At 46.2% G+C, this 14986-nt stretch overlaps 1 protein-coding gene across 1 annotated transcript in view; it reads left to right on the top strand.

Moving 5' to 3' along the window:
- Nucleotides 1–4329: 4329 nt before the first annotated feature.
- CS (citrate synthase) overlaps nt 4330–14986 on the top strand; it is a 37008-nt gene continuing 26351 nt past the window's right edge. Inside the window, exon 1 of the mRNA XM_081084393.1 lies at nt 4330–4559. Coding sequence (XP_080940519.1) covers nt 4518–4559 — 42 coding nt within the window. The 5' untranslated portion in view covers nt 4330–4517. The remainder of the gene's footprint in view (nt 4560–14986) is intronic.

The following is a 14986-nucleotide window of genomic DNA, read 5'->3' on the forward strand; positions in this document are numbered from 1 at the left end:
TGGTTGGCGTGACTCTGTGGCTGAGCATCAACCCATGAACCAGGAGGTCATAGGTTTGATTCCCGGTCAGGGCACATGCCTGGGTTTCAGGCTCAGTCCCCAGTTGGGGGCGGGGGAGGTGCAAGAGGCAGCCGATCGATGATGTTCCCTCATCACTGATGTTTCTATCCCTCTCCCTCTTTCTTCTCTGAAGTTAATAAAAATATATATATTTTAAAAAGATGCTACACTCATTTTACAGATGAAGAAGCTAAGTTCAAAGAGGTTGAGCTTGCTAGTCAGCAGGGAACCAAGATTTCAACCCTAGTGACCATCTTACCCCTAGGCCAGTGGTCTTTCTGTTAAACCTCACTCTGTAATGGACTCTCATAGTCCCCAGTGGCTGTGAAAAGTTGTACTACTTTTATTTAAAAACTTCCTCCAATCTATAGTGAAAAAACACTATAGCCTCTTCAGCCATTTTCCCAAACTGATTATTCTGTGTAAGAAGCCCATTCTACCCCCGTGGTCATTTTAGGTGCTAAATGTTTGTCTCCCCTACCTTTAACTTTTCTGGGAGGATCACCATTTAGCATATATTTCAAGTATGGGTATACAGAGGTTTTTACAGATAAGTAAGACTATAGGTCTTATTTTAAATATATATTTTATTTTAGAGAGAAAGGAAGGGAGAGAAAGAAACATTGATCAGTCACCTCTACCAAGGATCAAGCCCGAAACCCGTGCTTGTGGCCCGACTGGGAATTGAACTGGTGATCTCTTGGTGCATGGGATGATGCTCAGCCTATTGAGCCACACTGGCCAGGGCAGTAGTTATTTACCTTTTACTTTTTTTTTTTTTAATATATTTTATTGATTTTTTACAGAGAGGAAGGGAGAGAGATAGTTAGAAACATCGATGAGAGAGACATCGATCAGCTGCCTCCTGCACATCTCCTACTGGGGATGTGCCCACAACCCAGGTACATGCCCTTGACCGGAATCGAACCTAGGACCCTTCAGTCCGCAGGCCGACGCTCTATCCACTGAGCCAAACCGGTTTCGGCACCTTTTACTTTTTAAAATATATTTTTATTGATTTCAGAAAGGAAGGGAGAGGGAGAGAGAGATACAAACATCAGTGATGAGAGAGAATCATTAATCTGCTACCTCTTGCACCGAATCCTACTGGGGATTGAGCCTGAAACCCGGGCATGTGCCCTGACTGGGAATCGAACTACGACCTCCTGAGTCATAGGTTGATGCTCAACCACTGAGCCACTGTGGCCAGACACCTTTTAAAAAAATTTTATTTTTATATTATTTTTTATTTATTTTTTTATTTTTCTAACATATTTTATTGATTTTTTTACAGAGAGGAAGGAAGAGGGATAGAAAGTTAGAAACATCGATCAGCTGCCTACTGCACACCCCCTACTGGGGATGTGCCCACAACCAACGTACATGCTCTTGACCGGAATCAAACCTGGGACCCTTGAGTCCGCAGGCCGACGCTCTATCCATTGAGCCAAACCGGTTAGGGCTTTATATTATTTTTTAAATATATTTTTATTGATTTCAGAGAGGAAGGGAGAGGGAGAGAGATATAGAAACATCAATGATGAGAGATAATCATTGATCGGCTGCCTCCTGCACGCCCCCCAGTGGGGATCGAGCCCACAACCTCAGCATGTGCCCTTGGCCAGAATCGAACTTGGGACCTTTCAGTCCACAGGCTGATGCTCGGTCCACTGAGCCAAACTGGCTAGGGCTAAAATATTTTTAAATATAGAAAAACATACTTATCTAAATTTTTATTTTCTCCTCTGTAGAGATATTAATATTTATATCCCTTAGAGTTGTGAGGATTGAGATAATACATGTATCTGTAAATAGTAACTATTCAATCAATTTTAGTTATTACCCCTTAAATACAGGAGTTTGTTTTACTGATGTAGAGTTTAAGTTTAGGCCAGTGATGGCAAACCTATGACACGCATGTCAGAGGTGACACACAAACTCAATTTTTTGGTTGATTTTTCTTTGTTAAATGGCATTTAAATATATAAAATAAATATCAAAAATATAAAACTTTGTTTTACTATGGTTGCAAATATCAAAAAATTTCTATATGTGACAGTGCACCAGAGTTAAGTTAGGGTTTTTCAAAATGCTGACACGCTGAGCTCAAAAGGTTCGCCATCACTGGTAGGCTGTGGTCTCTCACTTATTCTTGGCCACCAGAGGGCACTATTGCCTTTGTCTATTTTAAAGAAGTCCTCAAGGTCAGGATGACCTCAGTGCTCAGCCTTCTCTCTTGCCCACTTCAGTTCTCAGGCACTTATTTGTATCTGGGCCCTAGAACTCACTTGGTGGTTTTAGCCATACCAATCTTTTCCCCTTAACTTTCTTTTTTATTTTTTTTATTGATGGATTTTTTTTTTTTTTTTTGAGAGAGAGAGAGAGAAACATTTATTTGTTGTTCCAATTTTTTATGCATTCATTGGTTGCTTCTTATATATGCCCTGACTGGGGATCGAACCCTCCACCTTGGTGTATTGAGACAACACTCTAACCAACTGAGCTACCTGGCCAGGGCTCCCTTAACTTTCTTCCCACCTCCCCAGGTCCTATCCACTTTCAGAAAAAGACTATAAGCCAGCCCCTGTGACATACCGTTTAGTTCACTTGCTCCCTGGGCTTTCCCATTGGCCTTCTAGCAGTAAATGTCAGGACTGAACAACTTCAAAACAAGTCCATATAGTCCTTATGATAATAGAATCCAGGACACTGTGTCAAAAGGCTTAGCGCATCACTGTTCCCCACCCTCCCTCCAATCACTAGAGAGCCAAAATAGGTTACCCTTATGGCCACTCAATAATTATCCCTTGGGTAGCCTCACACTGAAAATGCCTCCTGTCGCTTGGGGCACTGGAGTTCAGTCCTCTGGTCTGCTGGCTAGTCTCTGTGGATAATTAACCAGAGAGAAGAAACAAGGTCAGACTATTCTAGGGTTAAGAGGAAATCCTCTGTGAGATGCTAAATTGGGATCAACTATTGATCAGCGAAGCTTTGAAGTCACCGACAGGTAGCAGAGGTTACTGCTCCGCTTATCTTTATTACGTTCTTTCCTAAGACCTACATGTGATTCCCCAGTCCAGAGGAGCATTGGGTGGTAGGTGTGCAGTTGGGTATGAGGAAACTTGGTAAGAAAAAAGAATGGTTTTCTGTCCCTTTTCCCCAAGTCCACGCTATAAACTAGGTTCTTTATAAACTCGTAAACTAGGTCTATGGAAACCTGGCTTAGATGGTACTGAGACCTCTGAAACTTGTTACTACTATGTGAGGAGATAAGAGGACTGTTCACTTGGGGCTTAGGTTTGTAGGTAAGATGCCCAGGCCCTTGGGTCACTTCCCTCTCTGCCCTTGGGTCAATGACAAGGAGGCTTTGGGAGGAGGGAAGGTCCCGAGGTCTTGTCTGCCCAGAGGGGTTAGTCAAGCATGGTGTGGACGATCACTTTAGTGCCATGTTTCCTTTAATGGTCTCTAGGGAGCACAGGGTAAGTGTATAAAAGGTAGCCAAGTAGGAGATGGGGTACAGAGGCCCAGTGGGAGTGATAGGACAAAAAAGGGAGGGTGCCTCGAGCCTGATTTTGGATGCAGGTTTTGTCTGCATCTAATGGCTAGAAGTAGAGTGAGCCGGCTGTAGGGGGTTAGGTGCCTGGAGGAGCAGGGAGACTATGCCCAGGGCCCAGAGGCTCTGGCCCGTGCTGGAAGCCTCCATATTAAGGGAGCATTTGTAAGACTTGGATTTTCTGGCACTAAATAGAACTGACAGCCCCAAAGAGCACTGGATATTCAGGCTCCTGCCTTTGCTTTCCTTCTCCAGCTATTGGGGGGGAGGGGGGGGGTTGGGGGGTTTGTTAGAAAGCTAACTCTGGCATTATGTCACCTCTATGGCCATTAAGTCATTGACCAAAGACATTCAAGAAAGCACGCCAAGGGGGTAGGAGTGATCAGTTGCCATGATAATATATTAAGGGGTTGGCTTCTGAGGACCTTCAAAGGTATAAGTCCTTGAGGCTTTTTCGCTAATATTCACCCAAGAACTAACCCCGACTGTGTTACAGGCAAGAAAAAAGCCTAAGAGGAAAGTTAACTGAGTTCTCAGGCACATTCTTAGCCACCTACAAGCTTCTCTCGCTCCCGCCCTGAATTAGCCTACCCGGCGGCCCAATCCTCCCCGCTACAGCCGCTGTCAACGGGGAAGGTCCCGCCCTCCTCCACGCCCGACCAATGGCCGAGCCCGCGTCAAGTCCCTGACAGCGGCGAGAGCGGGTTCCGGGCAGTAGGCGGGGCCTCGCTAAGGACCCCGGGCTGGGCGCCGCCGCCGGTTCGTCTACCCTTTCCCTCGGCCGCCTCCTTTCAACCTTGTTCACCCGTCGGCGCGGCGTCTGGTGCAGCGGCGGAGGCTCCCGTTCCTGCCGCAGCTCGCTCCCCTCCCTGCCTCCCCGTCAGATCCCAGAGTTCTCCCGCCAATGGCTCTACTCACTGCGGCCGCCCGGCTCATCGGAGCCAAGGTGAGCAACTGCAGGAGGGAGCGCACGGCCCAGGGTGGGGCTGAGGAGACTGCAGGCCCTCAAGTCCCGGGGTCTCCCTCCCCTACCCATACGCACCCCGGCGCGCCTTAAAGGGGCCCTGTACTTGACTGGCCGCCAGCCGTGCTGGGCGCTCCCAGAGCCATGTGCTAGGCTGGCCTTCCGGCCCCTGGAGCAGAAGTGAGCGCTGCTCGCCCTCGGCATGCGGTCTACGGCGCTGGGAGAGGCCGGGCCGTGCTGTCCATCCGCCTTTTTATGGCGGGAGGGGGTGCTGCGTGGTCCTGGCAGGACTCGCCATAGAGAACATAGGTGTGTCCATCGGAGTTAGGGAAAGAGTCTCTTTGAAGGAGGGGGCGGGGGTGTGTAAGAGGAGTGGCAGGGTGAACAGATGTGCTCACTCTACCTGGGCCAGAGCTGAAGCTGTAGTTAATTTCGGCTTCTGTTTTGTAGGGAGGGTCTTAGTTCCTGACGGCCCGTTTCCATTTCCCCACCCCAGTTATTAAAGCCGTTGATGACCAGTTTCTGCTGGAGGAAGGGACGTCTTTATCCTTGGGACTCTTCCGCTTACTGCATATCGCAGGGCTTGGGTCGGGTGGAGCGCTCTGTAACGCAGGCATGATTACCGCGTACGATTGGCGACGGCACCAGAAGGACTTTTCCTCCGGACAGCAGGCCATTAGTGAAAACACTGGGTAGGATATAGTATTCCCAAGGTCATATGTCCAGTCCTACTATCGGATCACCCAGGTTTTTTGCTGTTGCTCTTAAGTCTACTCTATCCAGAAGAGATCCCTCTCATTTCGGGGGGCCCTTTACTTGACTTTCGTTGCCTTTTGAATCATAGCAGTATTGTTGCAGGTGATGGTGCTTTCAACTTCAATTTGCCAGTACTTTTGTCTCTGGGTAACTTGGCCCTTTAAACAGAGAAACTGTTGTGCGGAGGGAGTCCCAGCCCTCTAATCCAAGCAGGAACAGTCCCACAAGTGACCTTGACTCCTGTAAAGAACGTATACTTTCTCTCCTGCAGGCAGAGTAAAGCTGCCAACATCTGAAGTTAAGGAAGGTCTCAAGGTGGTTTTAGCTTGCCCTGTGTTATCTTGCATGGTTGGCAGGTGAGGTGAAGCTTGTAGGGTTTGCACTGGATGGCAGCTGGTTATTTGGGAGATACTTGTCTTGTTTTGACTGTTGCTTCTCCTCCTGCCAGGGAACAGGGTAAGGAAGCCTCTTGGGACATGAAGCAAGTTCTAGATAGTGTTTTGGCAGAATAGGGAACACCATAATTAGTGGCAGAGCTGCTGCTAACCCAGACCAGATGGTCTAACCCTGCGGTGAATTTGAAAAAGGCTTTAGAGTTTACCTTTTGAAAATATTTTGTCTCTTAAGGCTCTGAGGAAGCTCAGAAGGCTTTTGGGATGACAGGACTACATAACTGTAATACCATTTTTATTTTGTTTACTTTCCTATTACAGATGGACTTGAGGATCCCAGAAACATGTAAATAGGAAGCCATTAGAAGGCTTTTGACCCTTAAAACTAGCAAAACCTAATGACTCAGGACTGAAAATTTCCTGGTATCTAAGCAGAAAGACCAGGATACCAAGAAGCCTTTCAGCATTGCTAGCACCTGCCTGAGCTTTCCAGATTACCCTGCAGCTTATTTGGTACTCAATTTTATTTTCGCTATGAAAGTAGGCTTTAGAAGGCAAAGATAGTCTTCTGACCTGGGAGAACTGACCTATACATACCACTTTGATTCTCAAGGTCAGATATAGTTTCACTTTTCTGAGAAGAGATATTTTTAAACTTTGCTAGGAGACACAAATGTTAGTCATTCTGTTGTTTAACACTCCCCACAATCATGTAATTTAATAAACACTTGAGTTGGAGAGGTAGACTAATTCAGAACCTTGATATTGGCTTCTCGTTTATCCAAATGAATTCATACTAAGTAATGGCTTTCGTATTAGCTGTTGGTGGCTTAGCTTTGTGATGTAAATACTGTCTTTTCTCAGGTGATCTGAGCTGAGAATTGGAGTAGGGCCATCAATACACTCTGGACTTTTTTTTTTTTTTTTTTTTTTAAGAGAGGAAGGGAGGGAGAGTGAGAAAGAGAAAATCAACTCGTTATTCCACTTACTTATGCATTCATTGGTTGCTGCTTGTATGCACCCTGACAGGGATCTAACCGCAACTTCGGTGTATCTGGACGACACTTTAACCAAATGAGCTACTCGGCCAGGGCCACTCCTGGACTCTTTAACACCAAAGTGACTGAGCCAAACCTAGTTATTTACTTTACTCCAGGCTAGGATATTTTATAACTTTGAGTAAATCAATCCAAGAGTGTTTCTAGGTTGTTTCGAGACCTTTTCAAGACACTTAAGTTAATACCAATAGTTCCTTTATTGCAGACCTATATCACTGCATAATCTCTCCTATGTAAATCCTAGACTGAAATTAGATTCCACAAAACTGAAGTCGGTTTTGTCCTGTGAAATGTTACTTGGGCTTAAAGACCAAAGCTTCTTAAAGCACGTGCTCAAATCTCTGCCTTCACTTTGATTGTTAGCCTACCCAAAGTAATGGCAATTCTTGGATTCTTACTAAATGGACCAGAGATGAAAGATGGAGAGTAAAAGCTCATCATATGCTCGTGGTGGCATGATTGCATCTGTTCTTCATAGTGGCCTTTAGATTGATAGCAGGTAAATGCCTGGAGGTGGGGAGCAAGGTGAAGTAGGTAATCAGAGGAGGAAAGACTGGCATTCCTAGTTCTTAGAATCCAAGTGGGCAAAGGCAGGAAACCAGACTTGGTGGATTTTTCTAAAAACACACACTAATTCCTTCTGCCCTGTTTCAGTGCTTTATGTGATAGAGTTGAGTAGGATGTGACATTTAAATCAGGAGTGAGGCAGTTTTATCAATAGGTCTTTCTTAGGATCTGACTTGGACTGTCTTTTTCAGTTCTTCCTTCAACTGCCCAAATTCCTTAGATTCCTGTTTTTCTTTTTTAATATATTTTTATTGATTTCAGAAAGGAAGGGAGAGGAAGAGAGAGATAAAAACATCAATGGTGAGAGAGAATCATTGATTGGCTGCCTCCTGCACGCCCCCTACTGGGCATTGAGCCTGCAACCCAGGCATGTGCCCTTAACTGGAATCGAACCTGGGACCCTTCAGTCCGCAGGCCGACCCTCTACCCACTGAGCCAAACCAGCTAGGGCAGATTCCTATATTTCTTTTAACATGAGATTATTTGTAAAGATCTGTAAGTTCACAGTAGACATCATCACCTGGGATGTGGGATGCTTGTTCAGATTACACATTCATGAATCCTACCTTTAGATTCTGATTCAGCAAACATGGATTGGAATCTGGAGACTCATATTTTTTCAAGTACCTTAGTTGACTGAGGGTGCTCAGTGGTCCTTTTCTCTTGGGCCACATGCAGACATTTTTTGCAACTTTTTTTGGTTAATCCTCACGTGAGGATATTTTCCATTGATTTTTAGGGAGATGGAAGAGAGAGGGAGAGACAGAGAGAAACATCCATGTGAGAGAAATACACTAATTGGTTGCCTCCTGCATGAGCCCTGACCAGGACCTGGGTTGGGGAGGAAGGAGCCTGCAACCAAGGTACGTGCCCTTGACCAGAATCGAACCCGGGACCCTATGGTCCGAAGGCTGATGTTCTATCCACTGAGCCAAACTGGGTAGGGCTCTTTTTTGCAACTTTACTGAATGTATATAATGAAACTTAGTGAATATTTGGATTTTTTTTTTAATTAATGGTTATTTTAAAAATTGACTTCAAAAATGACTTTAACCATTTTGGGCTATTAGCTCTAGGTTTGTCTTCCTAGGTCTTTTTTTTTTTTTTTTTTTCCCCAAATACCTTAGGGCAGCAGTTCTCAACCTTCGGGTCGCGACCCCTTTGGGGGTTGAATGACCCTTTCACAGGGGTCGCCTAAGACCATCGGAAAACACGTATTGAATATATAATTACATATTGTTTTTGTGATTAATCACTATGCTTTAATTATGTTAATCTGTAACAATGAAAATACATCCTGCATGTCAGATATTTACATTACGATTCATAACAGTAGCAAAATTACAGTTATGAAGTAGCAACGAAAATAATTTTATGATTGGTCACCACAACATGAGGAACTGTACTAAAGGGTCGCGGCATTAGGAAGGTTGAGAACCACTGCCTTAGGGAAAGTTTCTTGTAAATCCCTCTAGCAAAACATTAGAAGCTAAAACTTGTAAGAACTTCTAGAAGAAGTAAAGGAACAGTTTCTAGTTTCTGAGAGAGGAGTAGTTGGCAGATCCTATACACTTTATTCACTAATATACACTTAGTGTTACATATAATAAGTAGGGGTTCAGCAAATATTTGTTAAAGAACAGTAAGGATTTCTACTGAAAGTAGAATTAGAACTCTTTTTTTATATATATATATATATATATATATATATATATATATATATATATATATATATATATATTTCTTTATTGATTTCAGAGAGGAAGGGAGAAGGAGAGAGAGATGGAAACATCAATGATGAGAGAGAATCATTGATCGGCTGCCTCCTGCACGCCCCCTACTGGGGATCAAGCCTGCAATCCAGGCATGTGCCCTTGGCAGGAATCGAACCTGGGACCCCTCAGTCCGCAGGCTGACGCTCTATCCACTGAGCCAAATTGGCCAGGGCAAATTAGAACTCTTTATTTTTTTCTGAAGCTGAATTGCTGATTTTTCCTGTCTTCCTTGCCAAATGGTCGGCAAACGTTTAGGGGAGAATCTATTAGAAAATGACAGGTAGGGTGAATACGGAAATTGTGAGTATGAAGGGAGTCAAAGTATGAAATCTGATTACTCTGCCTAGGCTGTTAAATGGCCTATTAAGTGCAGGCAGACTTCTAATATCACCATTGTGAAACACAGATGTTAAATGGCTTAGTTCTCTGACCTGGTTCTGGGAAGAGAGGAGCCTTTGTCCTGTGTGTGTTCTTTTTTCCTTAATGCAGGTTGTTCCTTCTGCATTGGAAGCCTTTGTTGCACAAGATTTTTCCTAGCAGTTATTAATGCATTGTGTTTGCTTCATCAACTTAGTTCTGCTAGCTTGACGAGCTCTGATCTTTTGTTGATGAAGGACAGGGCTCTATTAAATTCAGAGCATCTTTCTCAAGCTTTTAATGGAGTTCCTGAATATGTGTCAGGACAAGTTCTGATGTGTATCTGGAATGGAGGATCAAAGAAAATTTTGCTTTTCCCTTGTAGAGTAAGGATCCTAGGTGTGGACTAGTAATAATAGGTCAAGATAAGTAAGAGGGAAATGACCATATTATTGAGTAGGTGCTTATCCAAATATGATTTTACGTTTGCCAGAATTTGGGGGAGAAGAGAGTAGTTTTAGTTGATTTTTTAAAGGATTTATTTATCATTTTAGAGTCAGAGGAAGGGGGGGAGGGAGGGAGGGAGGGAGGGAGAGAGAGAGAGAGAGAGAGAGAGAGAGAGAGAGAGAGAGAGATTGCCTCCTGCATGCACCCTAACTGGGGTTTGAACCTGCAAGCTGGGTATGTGCCTTGAGTGGGAATCGAACCTGTGACCCCAGTGCACAGGATGATTCTCCAGCCATCTGAGCCACACCAGCCAGGGCTTAATTGATTTTTGATAAGCGATTTGGCTAATATCCTATTCCAGAAATACCCGAAGTATTAACCAGCAAGTCTTTGGCAGAATTTTCTGCATACACTATTAGTACTTTTCCTCCGTTGGCCCTTTAAGGTAGGTCTTTTCATTATATTTTTTCATCCTAGCACATTCGAGCTACAGCCCACTTCTATCAATAATGGCAAACTCACTAGCAGAGTTCTTGCAAGGTGGCAGCAGGTTTGAAAAAGCCTCTTAGTAATTGTGACACCCCCATCCTGTAGAGAATCCTGGCTGTTGGACATTGTGAGTCAGGTCCTTATCTTTGGAAGGAGCTCTCTCCATCTTCCCTGAAGGAGCTGACCTATTGAGTGAGGTGACTCCCTGATTAACCTGACAGCTGCTGTTCTAGTAGGGTGACTCTACACGTGGCATGCAATCAGAAACCAAAAGCCCAGTTGCCACACCTCCAAAATTGGGGGAGGAGCTGGGAGGTGAAAATCTGAGATGACTCAGAGGTTTGTAATCTCCCTATCCTATCAGTGAGTATAGCCTGAATGTACTGTACAAAGCTATTCAGGAGCTTTCTTTGGCAGCCAGGAGGTAGATGAAATGAGGTGTGTAGCCTTGGGTGTGACACTCCTCCATCATTTTAGAATCATTTGCTCCGCTGATGGAGATTACTGTTAGTTAAATTTGTTTCCTCTCTCTAATTCCTGCCCTTTTTAAGGAGGACCTTTCTGTTCCCAGCTAAAGGGAATTATCCATTTACCCCTTCCATAGGCGTGACTGCCTGTTTCCTGGGATCCAACTACAGGGAAGAGTTGTGATACTTGAGGTAGTAGGTAATAGGCCAACACAGTTCTAAGAAACAAATACTTACTGAACTCAGTTATGCAGAAAGCACTGTTCTAGATGCAAATTATTTTATACTAGAGGCCCGGTGCGCAAAATTCCTGCATGGATGGGGTCCCTAGTCCTGGTCAGCGATCAGGGCGGGGCCGGAGAGGAGGCGATGGTCGCCGGGCCAGGCACAGAAGGAACGGACGCCAGACGTTGATGCTGCCATCATCGGCGCCCCACCACCTCGCGGTTCCCCGCCTCCCCCCTCCTCCTTCCCTCGCCACCGCGGCGGGCGGGTGGCATGCCGAGTTAGGCCTGCCGACCGGGGGGGGGGGGGGGGGGGGGGGGGGGGGGAGCAGGGCATGGGAGGTTGGCTGCTGGCCCGCGGGGAGGGGCTATGGGAGGTTGGCTGTGAGAGTGCACTGACCACCAAGGGGCAGCTCCTGCATTGAGCATCTGCCCTTGATGGTCAGTGTGCATCATAGCAACCGGTTGTTCCGATCACTTAGGCGCATATATATATATATATATATATATATATATATATATGCCTAAGTGATCGGAACACACACACACACACACACACACACACAAACTAGGGGCCCAGTGCACAAATACATGCATCTTGAAAGGAACTGTGGGCTGTGAGGCTGCAGTGGGCACAGGGGTGGGTCTCAGCCCATCCTCCCGGCCCCTCCCGCCATGGCCCCTAGTCTCCTGTCTGACGGTGCCAGTGCCAGCAGCAGGGGCAATTGGGGCCAGCAGCAGGTGCAAGTGCCAGGCGGAACGGTGGTGCGCGGGAACAAAGAATTTTCAGTAAGCACCAGAGGTTCGCCCTGATGACAATGACCAGTGCCCCGCCTTGGTCTGGTGCCCCCGCTCACCTGCTCTACTCTCCCACTGCGGCCAACACCGGCCATGTTCCACACTCTGCTGCCTGCTGCCAACACCCACTGTGTTGCACGCGCGCCCCCTGCTGGTCAGCGCACAACATAGCAGCTGGTTGTTCAGTTGTTCCGCTGTTCGGTCTATTTGCATATTAGGGATATATATATATATATATATATTTTAGAGGCCCGGTGCATGAAATTTGTGCACCCGGTGGGGTGGTCCCCTCAGCCTGGCCTGCACCCTTTCACAGTCTGGGAGCCCTTGGGGAATGTCTGACTGCCAGCTTAGGCCCACTCCCTGCAGCCGGACATCCTTAGCACTGCTGCGGAGGCCGGAGGGGCTCCCACCACCGCTGCTGCGCTCGCCTGCTGTGAGCCCAGCTTCTGGCTGAGCAGCGCTCCCCCTGTGGAAGCACACTGACCACCACGGGGCAGCTCCTGTGTTGAGTGGGATCTGGCCGAAACCGGCTCTCCGACATCCCCTGAGGGGTCCTGGATTGCAAGAGGGTGCAGGCCAGGCCGAAGGACCCCATTGGTGTACAATCGGGGCTGGGGAGGGACATGGGAGTTTGGCCAGCCAGGGAGGGGCCACGGGAGGGCTCCAGGATGTGTGTGGCCCGTTTTGCTTAGTCCCGATCAGCCAGATCCCAGCAGCAAGCTAACCTACCGGTTAGAGCATCTGACCCCTGGTGGTAAGTGCACGTCATAGCGACTGGTCAACCGGTTGACTGCCCCTGGTGGTCAGTGCATGTCATAGCAAGCAGTTGAGCGGCCTTAGCATATTACGCTTTGATTGGTTGAACGGACGACCGGACACTTAGCATATTAGGCTTTTATTATATAGGAATAGTCTACTTGTCTACCCTGAAATTGGCTTTATTATTACAAATTTAGAGATGCAAAAACTAGTGTAGAGTTTCAGAATAGGCCTCACTAAAATGTGGCACTTTGGCATGTAAATTATTTTGAACTGAAGCCAATCAAGACTCTACAGGCTCACAAGAAATTTACTTCTCTCTTAAATAATTTTAATTAGGGGCCTTGCCCATAATGAAAGTTATCACCAGAAATGACTTTTTATGACCTATCTAATTACTGAACATATTTTTTGTTGTTGTTAATCCTCACAAAGGATATTTCTTCTGTTGATTTTTAGAGAGAGTGAAGGGAGGGGGAGGAAGAGAAGGGGAGAGAGAGAGAGAGAAAGAGAAAGAGAAACATCAGTGTGAAAGGGACACATCAATTGGTTGCCTCCTACACGTGCCCCAATCTGGGGCTGTGGATCGAACCTGTAACCCAGGTACATGCCCTTGACCAGGAACTGAACCCGAGAACTTTTAAAAAATATATATTTTATTGATTTTTTTTTAAGAGAGGAAGGGAGAGGGATAGAGTTAGAAACATCGATGAGAGAGAAACATCAATCAGCTGCCTCCTGCACACCCCCTACTGGGGATGTGCCCGCAACCAAGGTACATGCCCTTGACCGGAATCGAACCTGGGACCCTTCAGTCTACAGGCCGATGCTCTATCCACTGAGCCAAACCGGTAAGGCCTGAACCCAAGACCTTTATGTCCATGGGCCAACACTCTGACTACTGAGCCACACTGGCCAGGGCAAACATCTCTTATCATCCTTCTCCCCTCTGAATGCCTAAGATGATCCTTAGCCCAAAATGTCAAATATACCTCATTTTCCCTTTTTGTCTTTGAACCTCCTATGTATGTGGGGTCTCTGACTAATGTATGTGAGGTTCCCATGTGTATGTATGTATTACATTTAGTTTTTTCTTGTTAATCTGTCTCCCATAGATTTAATTACTAGACAAGCCAAAAGAACCTGGGAAGTCAGGAGAAAGTTTCTTCCTCCCCCACAGAAGTTAGGTCACATAGCCAAGGTAACACAGCAAGATAGTGGCAGGATCTGGATTTAGGACTTGATCCTTGATAACTCCAAATTCCGGGCTCTTTACATTCGATCCTTCTGCTCCCTTGCTTAACACTTTGGACCATGTCTCAATCTTTATTGTTCATGTGAGTCACCTAATGAGCTTGTTAAAGGGCAGACGTGGATTCCATAGGTCTGAGGTGAGGCCCAAGATTCTGCATTTCTAAGAATTTCCACGTAATACTGATGCCATTCGCTAGGCAGTCATATTTTAAATAGCAAGGCACCTTTACACCTGTATTAGACTTTGAGCTAAGTAGCTTCAGTGTTATCCTAAATATGGAGAAGTTATTTGGCTTTGGGTGTCTCAGTTATTTAGTAATGGAGCTGAGGCTAGAACCCAGATTTCTGTTTCTAATTCCACATCATGTTCTCTGACTTCTACATCATAGGTAAAGTTGTCCTCACTTAAATTTTTCCTGTTCTAGCCTTTTGAGTGGTCATACCAATGAATTGCTGACTTTAAAATGTTTCTGATTTCTTTAGTTTATCTAAGTTGCAGGGTTAGCTAAAAATATGACTAAGCCTTACACTGAAGGGTGTGATAAAGTGGCCATACTATTTCATTTTATATATTTGCTAGAGACCTGGTGCACGAAATTTGTGCACGGGGCGGTCCCCTCAGCCCAGCCTGCACCCTCTCCAATCCGGGACCACTTGCTCCTAACTGCTCACCTGCCTGCCTGCCTGATCGCCCCTAACTGCCCCGCGCTAGCAGCCTGATCACCCCTAACCACCTCTGCCTGCCAGCCTGATCACCCCTAAATGCAATCCCTGCCGGCCTGGTCGCCCCCAACTGCCCAACCCCCCGCCAGCCTGGTTGCCCCTAACTGCCCCCCACCCCCGTCAGCCTGGTTGCCCCTTACAGCCCCCACCCGCTGGCCTGGTCACCCCACGCAGCCTGCTGTTCAGTAGTTTGGTCGTCCGTCACTAATCCCCTGCCCACCTTGTCACCCCACGCAGTCTGCTGTTCTGTCCGGTTGTTAGTGTTATTGTGAGGGTGTCCCAGATAATTTGCATATTCCTCTATTATTCGTGTAGATTAGAGGCCTGGTGCATGAAATTC

Source organism: Myotis nattereri, assembly GCF_964212035.1.
Source record: "Myotis nattereri genome assembly, chromosome: 2".
Classification (NCBI taxonomy): domain Eukaryota; kingdom Metazoa; phylum Chordata; class Mammalia; order Chiroptera; family Vespertilionidae; genus Myotis; species Myotis nattereri.